Genomic DNA, 16,313 nt, shown 5'->3' with positions numbered 1-16,313 from the left:
TATTGTTAGTTAAATCAATAGTAATTTTGGATTATATTTAAATTACATATTATGTAACAGAAACAGTAGTATTAATGATAAAATCTTTAGAAGAATATTGAACTTGAAACTTTACCACAATCATTAAAATAAACACACACACACACACACACACATATATATATATGTAGTAATGGAAATAATTATGGAAACACTGGTGAAAGACCTTGTATCACAGAAAAGGGATTGCTTTCTTATAAGCATAGAAGTTTAGTTAGGTCTACAGATTTACAACAGACTGAACCATAATTACAGTATACAAACATATAACTGAATACATTATGGTAATATGATGAGGATTACTATCCTCCTTGGTCAAGCAAGATGCATTTCTAATGGGATGTCATATTGCACATGTCTGTATTTCTCTACTATCAATGTGTCATCAATTTTACTAAGTCTCTAACAGTTGTAAAGGATGCTATACCCAAAAACTGTACAGATTCACCATCACACTTCTTTGTAGATGTTGTAGTTTGATAGTGGTACTGTCCTCATTTCCTTCTTTCAATATCCTGCTATCAGTCACTTTTGAAAAACTCAGTGTTGGACTCCAGTGTCAGATTTTGAATATGGGCTGGGATTCCTTTACAGTAGGTGTCTGTGACTTGCTGGTGATAAATGTCAACAATAAACAGACAAAACACAATCCATTTGTTTTAAAATAATATTTTCAAAACACGTCAAATGTATGTACAAAAGTTTGTTACTCTAATATTTATCACAGTTGTATCTAAAGCTTTAAATAATCCTCTTTTCTCGTCAAAAGTCCACACAGGCTAGTTCAGTTACTTTAGAATCCAATTGACAAGATGAATTATTCTTCTCTATCTCTCTTTGTCACTATACAATCTGCAATAAATTCACTTACGTTACCCAGTGGGTTACCACAGTTGTATCCAGGATTTTAAATAATTGTCTTCTTTTCGTCAAAGTCCACACAAGTGGGTTCAATTATTTTACAAAACCCTTTGACAAGACAAGTTATCTCTCCTTATCTCTATTAACTGTGAAACTCACTTTAAATATCGCTCATTATGGCTAAACTAACATTCATGCAGTCTAGCTTCATTTTCATTTTAACTCAACTTTTTCTAACTTAACTTCACTTTTTCTGACTTAACTTCTTTAGAAACCACCTGTCATGGCTAAACTGCCAATCACTTAGTCTAGGTCTGTCAAATTATCTCCCACTTAACTTGCTTTCTTTTCTTCCTTTCTGTATCTGCATGTATTTATAACATGTGACAGAAAAATCTAGAAATATCTAGCCCTCTAATGACAACAATATTACAAACAATGAGAAAAACTTAGAAACTTTGTCAACAATATTATGAAAGCCTAGTACAACAATCAAACCACATACACAATGTACAACTTGTACCAAGTTACGTAACAAAACTTGTTATAAAAACTAAATAATCATTAAATATAAAATCAATAAATAAAAACTCTTAAAAACAGTTTTTTATGTCCAACATCCAGTAAATAACACCATCTGTCAGACCTGCTCATCCCACTGTTTCATTTTCAATATTCATTTCAGTATTTTCTTTATGTTTCTTCTGCACAGCAAAGACTTAATATCATGTAACTATATGTTCATTGAGGCTGCACTGAGCTAAGTTGTTTCTAACTCTCCACAGAATGACTAAGACACCCTTACTTAAATCCAGGATAGAAGCCAGATCTTTACTGCAAATAGCATATCCTGAGATGCTTCAAATCAATGGTGGAAAGTTGGACCTTTCTTCCCCAATTGAGTTTGTTATTAACAGTGCCAATTTCTTAAAACTGCAAAATGTCTTGCATACAGAACTCACTGATTCATGCAGCTTGGCTTCAACCTGTCACAGGAAATAACACTCATAATCTAAAATGCTAGTTGCTACATATTTGCATGCCTTCTTCAATACTAGTACCGGGGAAGTGATAGGATGTCTATGTTTATATAGTCTGTAAGCTGGTGTGGCACTTTATGATTGGTTGGATGGCAACCTGTCACAGCTAGAGTACCAAATCAACATAGCTGTTCTACTATGCTGGTGGAGCATGTATGTGCCATTTCTAAACTTTTTACAATTTTTAGAATTTTCATTAGCTCTTCAAATTTAAACAATTCTGTTTCCTGAACTGAAAACAATTTACCATTTAAAATCAAAGTTATTTTTAGTACTGAAATAAAGTATGAAGTTGTTTTCATGGATTTGTTTTATCCAATCGGTCCTCACAATGCTTCTATTTTGCCCTATTGGTCCTTGCAATGCTACTATTTTACCCTATCAGCCCTGGCAGTGCTTATATTTTTAACTTCAGCATATTAATTATTTGCAAATGTTCATCACATATGATGCTGTTTATACACAAGATGATGTATGTGTACCAATTTCAACTACATGTGGAAGTTTGGGTTGAATACTTGTATTATGTTGTTCATGTGACATTTGGTATATGTTTGTTTGTTGAATAATAACCTTTTATTTATGTTATTATATTTGATGTGAAAATGTTTATTCCAGATCTTGGCCTTGGGCTTTTATAAGAAGTCTTTGCCATACTTGTAGTTGCTCTTTATGCAATTTTACAAAGATTCATTGAAAAGTTAATGGAATGTAATACCAACATTAAATCTTCTCAGAAAGTCTGGAAGTATCTATATTCTCTAAAAGTTATTATTATGTAACAGGATTCTGGTCTCTTCTGTGGGTGCTAAGTTTTTTTCCTTGAGGTTTAGCATTTCAGTTGTTAATTATGCATTAATGTGTCCTACAGTTTTGGGGTTTTGTCTGAAAATGCAACTTGCTTTGATTTAACTACTCTTCAGTATATTTCATTTTCTTTTATTCCATTTTATTCTATGATTGATTTACTTTGCATTATTATTTCAACATGGGAATTTTTAGTTATTCCTTGCTCAGAGATAATATTTCTTCAACATTGTTAAGAATGTTAATAAAGAAATTATAACTTACCCTGCCTTCAACTGAATTACAAAAAAACTTTATACTTATATATAAAGTATGTTAACTCTTTAGTTCATAAAATTTACTGCCAACATTTCCAAATCACAAGTACAATTTTTAGATGTTAATAAAGAATTCAGACTATAATTACTAATAAACACGTATACTATCTTCCCAACAGCTGTCATACTCTATGTTGTACTAGACATCTACCATACAGTTTAGCCCTTTGATTAAAAAAGATTCTATTCTGAACAAAAAAAGTTTCCAAAGGAAATATACCAAACTAGGAAACCAACTTTGGATACGAGATATCACAAACAAATAAAAAGAACTATACACATTCCAATGGAAAAACTAATGTACATGAAGAATCAAAAAATGTAACAAAAGGTATAAATCATTTAGTAAAAAGAAAAAATCCGATTTCTCTCCAATTATCCAAGCTTATAAAGGACCCCAACTCCATACTCAACACAAGCAACACCATGAAAAATAAAATGTAAGATCTTCCAGTTGTGACTTTCAAATCACCATCAAGTTTATGAGACCTACTTGTTTTACGGTATCTGTGATTTGACATGACAGGATTTAACCCTATTTACAATTATATTATTAAACATGTTGTTTTATGTTTATACAATCTTCAACTATAATTGAGGGCTTTATCTAAACAAAAAACATTTCACAATTATTGATGCTATAACATTTGTCACTAAGTGACCTAGATGTGGTTTACAGTATGATGGGGAAGTAGAACAAACATTAACTTCATGGATCAGTAAACACAGTACAGACATTATGCACAACAGACAGGAACTCCCTATACCTGAACACTTATGCCAAGCCAGTCATACCATTTTGGACATGATGATTTTCAAACATTAAGTTCACTGGTCAACAAACAGACACAAACTTCCTGTAAGTGGAAGCTTTGACCAAAAATAAATAAATGGAACAGCATTTGTGCACAGATAAAATGTTACAAACAAATGCACAACACTGAATTGTTGGACAATAAAATTAGCTTTGTTGAAAATGTGGTACAGTCTTAAAAAAATATTACATTTTTGGCAGCACTCTATGCTACCATAATCAGAAGTAAGATTTAAAATCAGATTCTGACTTAAATACCTACATCACTTGAAATTTACATAAACCTACATTACACCGTCAGTGCCATTCTAACCATGAACACAATTCCATCTCTCAAGTTTAGCTCTTTTATTAAAGAGATTTTTTCCTGAACAAAACTTTTCCAAATTAGGTGCAAGGAACTAGAAAATCAACTCTAAATAAGAAAATTTAATGGAAAAAGATACCATAAACAAATCAAAAGAACTAAATATATTTGAAGAGAAAAATCCTTAGTTACACAAAGAATTAAAAAATTTAACAAAAAAAACATGATGGTTTGCACACATTAAGTTTACAGATCAGTAACTAAAGTTCAGATAATAGAAACAACAGACATGTATATGTTATATATAAACTCCCTGTACCTAAAAGCTTTAACCAACCCAATCACAGCATCTTATACATGAAAAAACTATGTTTTCATTTTTCAGAAAACTAGCATTGTAAGTCCATAGACTTACCACTGTCCCACCACAGGATGAGAACTAGTTCTAAACAAAGAAACAGATAAATAGAAAGTCATATATATGTGTGTGTGTACTTGAAATTTACATACAGATTTTCTATACACCTTCTAAGGAATGTTGCTCTCTCCCTAACCAAGAATTTAAAAATAAAAACAATCACACACCTTAAGTTTGTCTTCTGCCTTTATGTTTGATGCTGGAGACTCATCTAATTTCTTCCTTAAATATTCCAGTTCCTGGAAGATTAAAACATGTTGATATCAGATGTTTAAGCTAAATTTTATAATACAACAATAAAGATTCTGTCAAAACTGTATGAAAAACTTGATTTAGGCAATCAACTATCAAACATCATGTAAAAGATTTGTTTGTTTATAATTAAGCACAAAGCTACACAATAAGCCATCTGTGCTCTGCCCACCATGGGTATCTAAACCTGGTTTCAAGCATTGTAAGTCCGTAGACATACCGCTGTGCCACTGGGGGGATTCATGTAAAAGAACTGAAATTTTCATAGTATATTTACAGTTTTTGTGCAGATTGTCTAAAACTCATAACTCAAGCAACAAACTACATTATGTGCAGAGAATATTAAGCTTAAACTTGGCAATCCATTAAATCAGAGAAACACATGATGGCACAACAAGCTTTCACATGTCAATCATGCAAATTTAACTTCCGTAAACCAGTAACTGATATTTTTTTGAGCAACACTAAAATTTTGAACTTACCAAGAGGATCTTATAAAAATGTTCAGAGACTTAACTTGACACAGGATACAGAAAAAATAATAATTAAAGTGTATTAATAACAGTCTAGTATAATTACATGTAACACACGAACTAACAGAAAGTGCAAAGCAAAGTGTGAAAGTAAAAACAGATTTTACAGTATATCCATAAGCTTCTGTCATGGTTAGTAAGCAAAATGAGCATAAATAAGTATAATGCAAAAATCAAAATCTAAGAATGTATCAGGAAATTTCTAATAAGATTTTTTAGATAAATTTAATTTTAGGAATCCAAGAGTTGAAACATACTTCAGTGTGCCAATGTCAAGCAAACATCAATTAAATAACCCATTAGCCAATTTTGGTGGTGTAGACCAATAAATATATTTTAGATTGCATCATTCTTAGGCAAACATAAGTTATAAAATCTATTAGCTGACTTCAATGATGCAGATAAACACAGGTATTTGAAAGAAAAGCATTGCCACAAAAACACATAGGAACCCCACTATCTCACTTCAGCAATATACAACAAAATTAGCAAGGATATCACCAAGCTTCTATGATGTTTTTTACACAGATTTGATATTAGCATACCAGTAATTGTTATTCCAAGTAAAGAACAAAATATATAATAAGAAATCTCTAAGCTTCTGTCATGTAAGCTTATTTCTGAAAAATAATCCATTCAAATGATCAACATAAAACATTAAGATCCAGTGAAGGTGTTTATATTTTACCTAGAAAAGAGTAATAACTAACCAACTCTAGAGTTAGTGATACCATTGAACTAATAAGAAAATGTATTTGTAACCTCTACTGGATAATGAACAATTGAGGAATCTGGAAAAAAAAAAAGATTAAACAAGTAAATCTTGAATCAGCTAATTCTCTTAAGCATTTGTTGATTTGAGATTTAGCACTAGTGGAAAACATCCTGTAATAGTTATTTGCTGTGAGATTATATTTCCAAAGTTAATTAACTACATGTAATCTTAAAAATGTTATTATGAGTAAGTGTTAGAAATAATGGATGTTTTGTAACTGATGAACAAGTACATTGTGATGCTTAAAGAATCTTTACATGTTTTCATGGAGGGAGGTCTTAATTGTTGCTGTTTTATAACACTGTTGTACCATACTTAACCTATTCTTCAAGGAATGATCTATTCTAGGTTTTAATATGTGTTTGGAGCAATTTCTCCACTTTGTTTCAAAAGCTTGACTACCTCATGAAAACTGGAAGCTTGTGTTCTAACCTTTCAAATGAACTCTTCCAGATAGATTGAATAATAGTTTAAGATCCTAGTTCTGGGTAAGTCAGTAAAAAATTTTAATACTGATCATTTGAAATCAGGAATGGGTCGTTCATGCTAGGAGCGAAAGGTGCTATCTTATTAGAACATGTCAGCTTGTTAAGTAGTTATTTGTCATGGTTTCCAGATGGTATTCATTAAGATCTGTCAATTTGGATACAAAATACTAGACATGCCCAATTTACAGAGCAAACAATATCATAACACCCCAACTAAAGTTCTTCACAGTTATCACACAGAACACTCATCATATTTGTTTATCAGCCTCATTCCATACCCATATTTCATCATCAAATCAAAAATAGTGAAGATTTTAGTGCTGATATGCTTTATGCCAATCAATATAGTGCAAATTATTTTGGTATGACATACAGTTTTTGTATTCCAGCCTTTCCAAAGTACTCATAATTATGCAGAGTTTACAGATAATGACTTTTCACTTATGACTAAAATGAATATAGCGGATTGAGTATGTTATATTAAAATGATTTTGGAACCTGTCCAAATTATTACAGTCCGTGTTGCCACATCTGCTCATGCTCTATCTGATAACCATACATCTTAAATATAGTTTTGTAGCATAGCTTCCATTGCAAAAGACTCAGTCATAAGGTTATCATGTCTAAAGCACACCACTCTTCCTTGCTTGGTTTCCATCATCTATCTAGTGTATGATGATAATGGTTTTCCAGCACCTGTTTTAACAGTCCAGTTGCACAGAAATTCACAGGCACTGCATCTGGCAATGTGTCTGGTATGTCTTCATATGAAATAGCATGAATGCCTGTTTCATTCTCTAGCTGCTTGAGGTATGTGATGGTTGAATGGGAGTTATGACTGAAAATTTTACCATGGTAAACCCATACCTAGTTGATTTGTTTGCTTACAAAGCTGGTATTTCTGTGTGGTAAAAAGGTCAAGAACATTGGCCTGACAATAATCAGACTTCATCTTGAACTTTGTATCCATTCTCCTGATCCTTAATTTGTCCTTGGCATAGTATTCAGAGGTGATAATGAATCCATTTGAAAACATTTCACAACAAGCCATATAGCAATTTTGAAACTTTCTTTCACTCATTGACCAGTAGCAAATTGCACAAGATTTGTTATGATTTCCAAGGTACACATACATTATGTCAAGTGTCACTACATACTGCTATTTCTCCTGTTTAGGTACTGTTCATACATTTTTCTATGGTTGGTTTTCCTTTCCTGAATATGTAAATGTATGAATATTTTGTGTTGGAAATAGCTATTACATACCCTTCCCAAATGTAACCAATTTTTGATGATATCATACTACTTACAAAATTCATATGATAAAATGTAGTTTTGATACACGCCATTCTACTCTGATTTTATACTGGTTACAGTTGTCATGTGACTTGCTGACTTGCATATTCAAAATTGTTTTAATATAACATGTTCAACTATCAGTACAGTAGTCACTATGCAGTTGATGAAGTAAATTTTTGTGATAACTTTTGGCTAATTTGAATGTTTGTTCAATTTTTTATAGATGTTGATCTATTAAGTTCCTGATACTGTTGAATGGTATCTTCAACTTAGATCTTGCTTGATCAAAAATTGACTTTTTCAAGTATTAATTTTTGACACTTACAGAACCCTATAATTTATCCTTTCTGAAATTCAAATAATTCATGAAATGTGTACATCATGCTCAAATTTTGACAAACTAATTTACTTAATTAATGTATTTTCATTTATATTCATTGGACTAATTTTCAAAGAACGATTGATAGGACATGTATCATGTTCAAGAAGCTCTCAATACTTCTGGCAGGTCACTATTTTTTTAAGTATCATTGTAATGATGAAATTACAAAGCTGATTAATTGTTCTGTTGAAAGTGATGTTATAATTATGTATTTTATAAATGAATGTTTGCTTTCAAATGATGTTTTAATGAAATGTCAGAATTATTAAATTTATTAACTGGGTTGCACATAAAGTAATAACTAACATCATGAATAAACTGTATCGAGAATAAGGCAGTAATGTAAGAAAAATACATTTCATATCTTCAATACTGCTTTACTTTGCAGGCAAGAAATAACAAACTAGTTTTAGTTGCAGTCAGACTAGTAGTAATAAAAATACTAAAACAGATGTGCCTGAATCAAAATTTGCATTGTGAAAAATAATGAACAATTTGCACCTTACAAACCAAGGTTATAACACTTGAAATGATCAATCAGCTATATCTCCAATAAAACCATAATATAAAAAATAATTAAGCAGTTATGCCTTTAAAGGGGTTGCACTGTTAGAAATAATGAAATGGTTACTAAAAAATTATCACTTAGGGAATAAAGCTGTAATTTAAGAAATGATGAAACAGTTAGGTGTTCAATAAAGCTGGAATGTAAAATACTATGAAATAGTTTTGTATTTAATAAAGTTGTAGTGTAAGAAATAATGACTACAAGTGTTTGTTTAATGCAAAAAATAATGAAACAGCTGCATATTCAATTAAACAAATATGCCTTCAATAATACTCTAAAGTAATACAAAAAGAACTAATTCTATTTTTAAAAGGACATAATGCATTAATAAAAAACTGGCTACCTCCAAGAAACTGGAATATAAAAAAATATTAAATATCCATATTTGCATTAACAGTATTGTAAGAAATACTAAACTACCTGTATCTTCTCCAAAGTTGTAATGTAAGCAATAATGAAACTTCTCTGTCTTCAATAATGCTGTGTAAAGTAATAAATAATCAACTAACTGCATATTTAATAGGAAACAGTAAAACATGAGTGTCTTCAATAAAGGTGTAATATAATAAAAAAAGAAAACAGGTATGAATATGGTTTAGTGTAGAAAACAGTAAAACATCTGTGTCTGTAATACAGTTGTAATACAATGGAATAATGAAATGAGTGTGTCTTGAATAAGAACAGAAGATAAGAATTAACAACCTAAAATTGTCTTTAATAGTGTTGTAGGCTATATTTTTAATCCAGGATTTTTTAGAAATTTGTGTTGTTGTTTGGCTGAAGAGAGGTATGACACAATAGCATGATGAGCATAGCTTAATGACTTGATCATTTACCAAAGTAGTTAAAAAAAGGGGCAGAAACTTAAAAAATAAAAAAGAGACAGGAAGTTAACAGAGGAATTACAAGATTGATATAGATTTACAGAAAAATTACAAATGTAAAAAAAGCAATTGGAACAAAGACAAAATCAAAGAAATCATAAAAAAATGTACAGATTGAAATTAAGAAAGCCATAAAAGATGTAAAGAAGGATTATAACAAGAATATCTAATAAGTATGAAAGGATATTAATGAAGTACAGAAGAACTATAACAAGTTCAAATAAACCATAGAAATTGTAAATATTGAAGTTAAAAAAGCCATACAAGATGTATGAAAGGATTGTAAAAACAAAATGTAACAAGTATGAAAATATATCAATGAAGCATGAAAGAATTATGGCAACAAGGTTGAAGAAATTATGGGAAATGTAAAAAAAGGCATCAATGTCAAGGTAAAACATCTAGTAACTGAACTGGATAATGCAAGGATCAAAGTAGCCACACCTCTCTCTGCATCCACTCAAAATTTCCAACCTCAAACTTAATTAGCTATCCCATATGGGATAGGAGAACCCATTTGGTCTACACCTATTATTATTACTGTTATATCATCTGTAAATGCAGAACTTTAATGTACTAATCCACCTCTACTACTACTTCATCAATTTATTGAATCCAGAAAGGTATTTCAGCAACATTGCCCTATCAAGAAACCAACAGATTATGATGGAAAGGTTTCATGTGAGGCATATCAGGCACAGTTTGAAATAAGTTCCAAAGTGAATGAATGGAACAATGAAAGGCAAGCTCTTCTTCTTACTGATTATTGAAATGGATCAACATTAAGCAACATTCCAACAAAGAGAGAGAGCCAATATATAACAATTACTAGCCATTAGTGGTTGTTTAATTAAACAGATTTGGGGCACCACATCAGAAGAAAGTTTCTAAAGTAAAGTTTGGAAGCAGAATAAGGAGAAAACACAAGACCTTAGCTGAACTTGCTAAAGATATGGGAAGACTTTCCTTGTCATCTTATCCAGATGATCCATATGAAATGGTAGATTTGTTCGTATGCCACCAATTTATACATGCCATGGTGGATGAAGATTAAAATAGCATTAATGAAAGCAACATAGATGTACATCTTTAAAAGAGAAGTTGTTCAGTTAGCAATGGAACCTGAATCAATTAAAGTTACAGATAAACAGATTAAAACACCATTAAGAAATTATAGGGTCATCAGATCAAAGAATGTAGTCAAGAAAAATCCAAATGATTAATTAGACAATTGTTTACTGAGAAAGAAAGAAAAAAGGAAACCATAAGGTTAAAAATAGGTGTTTCAACTGTAGTATGTAGGCATATTACATGTTTTCTACCCTTTATTTAATACAAAATCTGGTGAATTTCTTGTTATTTTACAGCTCCTACCTTATTATTCTAAGTGAATTCCACACAACTGCAACCTGAAAAGGATATATTGCCAACAACTGCATGCAAAATTCTTTAAGTAATAAATAAAATATACTGCTCCAAAAGTATGACAGAGAAAGGAAACTTCTCTAAGTGTGGAAAACTTGGACATTACAACCAAGACTGAGATGAATATGAATCAGCAGATGATAATAAATCAAGACAATACCTGGATGATATATTCCAGATCCCAAACATACCAGAAGAACAACAAAAAGCTAACTAGACATTGGAAAAGAGGAATAAGAGCTGGACTTAAGGATAAAGTTCAGCTTAAGATACATCATTTTGCTCAAACTAAGGTCATGAGTACATTATTTAAAGAAATCAGCCCAGGAGTCAATGGATTCACAGATGGGTAGCCTTCCAATATGTTGAACTACAAAGATTCTACAGCTATAACTATTTGACCTGATAATTATTATAAGTTTTATATTTATGAATATTAATATTATTAATTGCTAAGAATCATTATATTGCTAATTATGATAATTTAAGATTATTGTGTCATCATTTTCTCTGTGTAATGGGACTGTTCAAGGGATTTCACAACTAGGGATCAAGGCAGTGTTATAGGTTATGTATTGTTTGCATTGTTGTTTGGCTGGAAAGAGGTTTGATATAAGTATGGCTTAAAATTTGGAACCTTTCCCAAAATTTATGAATAAATTTTGAGCTAGATTTAAAGTAAGAGTCAGACTAGAGTGAATGAGTTCATTCTTGTGTATTATTGAGATGTTGAGTTAGTGAGGTTGTTGGTTAGTTAGTTCAATGCTGCAAATATTGGTTTTAGTGTTTTAATGAAGAAATACTGATACAAAAGAATCAGCAAGTAAGTGGAATTTTTCTTTGTATTGTAATTTTGATTATTTGTTAAGTTAGGGCTATTGGTGAAGGTTGGTTACCTAAAGCAGTGGAACTTCTAACTGGAGAAATAAAATGCTTTTGTTTTCTTTAAGTAGACTGGATTTCACATTCTTCTTCTTACTAAATATTACAAGAGTAATTACTTAATAATAGAAAAAAATTACAACAAGGTTTAATGTAAAAAACAAGAAACAGTTGTGTTCTGCAACCAAAACAAATGTTTAAAATGTAGCAAGAAATACAGCATAGGCCAAGGTTTTCTAATGTTACATGATTATTTATTAAAACATAGTAAAATACTCTCTTTAGAAAATCTGGTATCATAGCTTATTATTATATTATAATCTGTTTCACAAATATTTATCCATGATAATATCAATTCTGTATCTAAAGTAATCTCACTTTTATAATACAATGTGAATTTTAGTGTTCACAATACACAGACATAAAATCCCATTGACTCTAAACAATAAACATTTATTTCTTTATATAACTCTAAAAAATAGCTTTGTTTTATTACAAACACTTGATTTACAACATGTTCCACCACAGATATCTCTACCTTATCTTTTTTTTTCACCTCTGTTGCTAATGTGTCCCCTTTAGCTCGAAGACTGAAAACCTCCTGAGTTAACTCAGCTAAAGCTTGTGTGTTTCCACCTGCAGCTTCTAAGTGAAGTATCTATATCAGATGCAAAATAAATTTTATTATCAATATATGTAGAACTATGAATGAGGTTTATTCAGGAACTAAAAAAAATAATAAAGATTTCAAATCATATTATATTTTCTTAGATAAAATGAAGCCTGAAAAATGTTATAAATCAAGTGATAGTGTACAAAACATATTATGAATAGTAATCTCTATAACACATTTTATTTGGAAATTAAATGTTTCTGTCTGAATTTCTGAGAACATTTTATTTTCTTGTTTCTACATTTGACCATTGTATAAGATGGAAGTTGAGGATGTACATATATATGCACTAGATTTTTCAAACATAATAATAACATGCTGGTTTATATCCTAATAATCAACTTCAGCCAATTGATAGGCACATGTCATATACTCAGTGATGTATCTAGTGTGGTATACGAGCATACCATGTATTTTCTACCTTCTTGTAGTAATAAAAAAATTTAAAAAAATTATTTCTGCAGGTACATGCAGTTTGCATATAACAGGTTGATCAAGAAGATCATTAAGTTCTTGTTACTCTAGCTATCTATTGTTTTGTCTCATTCACCTAAAGTAGTACCTTTTGTCTTTCTATGGGACACATGGCTGTAAAGTCACCTGTAATATGCAAAGTTAGACAGTTCACTTTCACTCTGGCAGTCAGGTGATCTCTTGAGGTAATACCTCTCTTATCTGTTATTGGGAATGACCAGTCATGTGTATAGCACTAGTCACTCTGGATCAGTCTGACACTGCCGAGTTAACTAAGTTTTGCATACAACCTCATTGGAGTAAGCTGTAGATCAGTGGTCGGCAACCTATGACCCACGGGTCACTTAGTGACCCGCGGCAATAATTTGGCTGACCAGCCAAAAGTTGGCTTCACCATTAGAACTATTAATTTTTTTGTATGTAAATAAACATATACATTTAAAATACGTGTACCGGTATTAATAATTATATGATTATCACTGACCCAACACAATGCAAAATTATTGACCCGCGATCAAAAAAGGTTGCCGACCACTGCTGTAGATGATGTCAAACCTAATTCTCCAGTGAAAGCAACTGTGCAATGTAGCAAGTTTAATGTGTTTGTTTGATTAAAGATTGTTTACTGTGAGTATACATTTCTGTTAAGTCTTTTTTTTTCTCTCACAAACTCAGTTAGTCAGAGAATATAGTATAATTTTGCAGTAAATATCTTGATTTAGCAGACCTACCTTGTCTTTCTTAGAGAATATCAGAAGTACCAGAAAATACCACATTCTATTAAGCTATTTTTTGTGTTTCATGGTGTAGTTCAAAGTGAAACCATATACCTTAATTCTGGCAAGTATACTGCAACATTTCTGGTGTTGTCTACAGCATTCTTAATGAAAATGGTCTATTTAAGCATTTATATAGCAATAAGCCTAACTGCATAAAATTAATTTCTAGTAGGTTAAACCTGTTAAGTTGAAGGGCTATGAAATAGGACTCAGTTGTCCATACAATCAGTTACTGAATGCCCCATTCAATAAGCCATGATCTTTCAGGATGGCCTAATGTGGAGAAATATACAACATAAAATCAGTGTACCATAGCTGCCACCTGTTGTTACAAAACATAAAATATCACCCTATTTGCAGGTATTAGTTAATTAACACCATGTAATATTATGACACTTTCAAATCGAGAACAGAATGTATGGATAACCTAGGAACAAGTACAGACAAAATATTATAACCTAACAAAAAAAGAAAGAATTTGAAAAGTTGATTTCTGTGACTTACACAGCAAGTAAACTAAACAACATGATGCTAAAATTTTTGAACAACAAATTAGCATGAATTTAAGATTAAGGAACATAATCTTTACAGCAAAAGGCTGATGATAATGGATGCAAAAAATAATCAACTAACCAAAATTAGTATTTTTGATTATTACTATTTCTATTTATTCCTACTACCAAATTAATCAAAAGACTGCCATTATAATTTCTCATAATTAGTTTTCATTAATTTTAGGTTGTTCAGGATGCTAGAAATACTTCTTATACCAACTACTTCAACAAGGGAAATAAGCAAACAAGGTGCCTAAATACCAAAAAAGTGATTAAAGTGAGATCCTGCATGGAAATACTTTTTGTGTCAATTTAATTTCTTCATAGGTAAGCCTACATATAAATACTAAAAACAAAGAGACTAACATAACATGCTGAAAATACTTCTTGTGCCAATTTCTTTGGAGATAAACAAACAAGGTATTGTTTCAATAGCAAACACAGAGATTAGAGTGAGATGCTGGAAATACTTATTTTGCAAATTTCTTTAACAATTGTACATTATAAGCAAACAATGTGTATGCTTAAATACCAAAAACAAAACAGCTCTATCTATAGTTTTAGGGGTGGTTTTGAAACAAATATGAAAAAAATTACAATATTTATAACTAAATTTCCCTTGGATTGAATCTTAAAATTTTCAGTTCCAAATCTAGTTGGTTACAATACAAGTTTCCAAATGTATATTCTAATAATTATGCCATACAATTCATCCCATTTCTGACTTTTATTTTTGTAAAAAACAAAAAAACATTAAGACTAAATTTGAAACTCTCTGCTAAAAATTTAAGTTAGTATTTCTACAAACATGATCCTGCTGTTCATCTTACAGGCCACTAGCAACAGGTACTGGATAGAACAATTCATGCTGTGACCCATTTATGTATGTATATATATATATATATATATATATATGCACATTCGTAGTAGCCAAGATCACAAGATATACAAGTGAGTAATATATTTAATTATTGATTTATTTACTTCATGGTAGGAAATGATGAAATCAGATATTTTCATAAAATCTTAATTTTTTTTAAAAGAATGAAACATAGAAAAATGTATGTTTTTCCTTCACGGAAGTGAGTGCTGATGCACATTTTGTAAATTAACATATATTAACAGTATTACTGCTTTATATGCATTTTCTTAAAGCCATATCATATGCTGATATAAAACTTCTTACCCGAGATTTCATTTTAGCATTTTCGTCTTTCAGTGTCTGCAACTGTTTTTTCCATTCTTCTACATTAGTTGTACTTTCCTGCAGTGCACCCGCCAAACGTACGTTATTGTTTTTGAGAGTCTGTAATTCAATCTCCCACTTCTTAGCATTAGCTGAGCTACATGCATACCATAAAATTAAAAACATTAGTTATTTGAATGTTTAATACTTCATAAATATTACAAAAATAACTAATAAGCCCGAGATACATGGAGAATGAACATTATGAATACAATTAACTACATTTTCACAGCTTTCTGATTATAACTGTCAGGTTTTTATGCATGTGTGGGCAGGATTCTTTACAGCAACTGTCTGTGACTTGTTGGCGATAAATTTCAATGATAAACGGAAAACGTACTTGTTTTAAAGTAACATATTTGAAACGAGTCAAATGTATATACAAATGTTTATTACACAGTTAATCACCACAGTTGTATCCAGAGCTTTGAAAAATAGTATATTTTTGTCAAGAATCCACACACGCTAGTCTGACTAGATGAATTATTCTTCTCTA

The 16,313-nt window shown here is 30.8% G+C and overlaps 1 protein-coding gene across 1 annotated transcript in view; it reads right to left on the bottom strand.

Moving 5' to 3' along the window:
* Positions 1-15,914, bottom strand: part of LOC111084944 (homer protein homolog 2-like) — a gene marked incomplete at its 5' end in the record, with an annotated part of 22,793 nt that extends 6,879 nt beyond the window's left edge. The window contains 3 exons of the mRNA XM_022381626.1: positions 4,771-4,842; positions 12,630-12,749; positions 15,758-15,914. Of these exons, the coding sequence (XP_022237334.1) occupies positions 4,771-4,842; positions 12,630-12,749; positions 15,758-15,914 (349 nt within the window). The remainder of the gene's footprint in view (positions 1-4,770; positions 4,843-12,629; positions 12,750-15,757) is intronic.
* Positions 15,915-16,313: the final 399 nt, after the last annotated feature.

Source organism: Limulus polyphemus, unplaced genomic scaffold (assembly GCF_000517525.1).
Source record: "Limulus polyphemus unplaced genomic scaffold, Limulus_polyphemus-2.1.2 Scaffold179, whole genome shotgun sequence".
Classification (NCBI taxonomy): Eukaryota; Metazoa; Arthropoda; class Merostomata; order Xiphosura; family Limulidae; genus Limulus; species Limulus polyphemus.
This window is presented reverse-complemented; position numbering and strand designations above follow the sequence as displayed.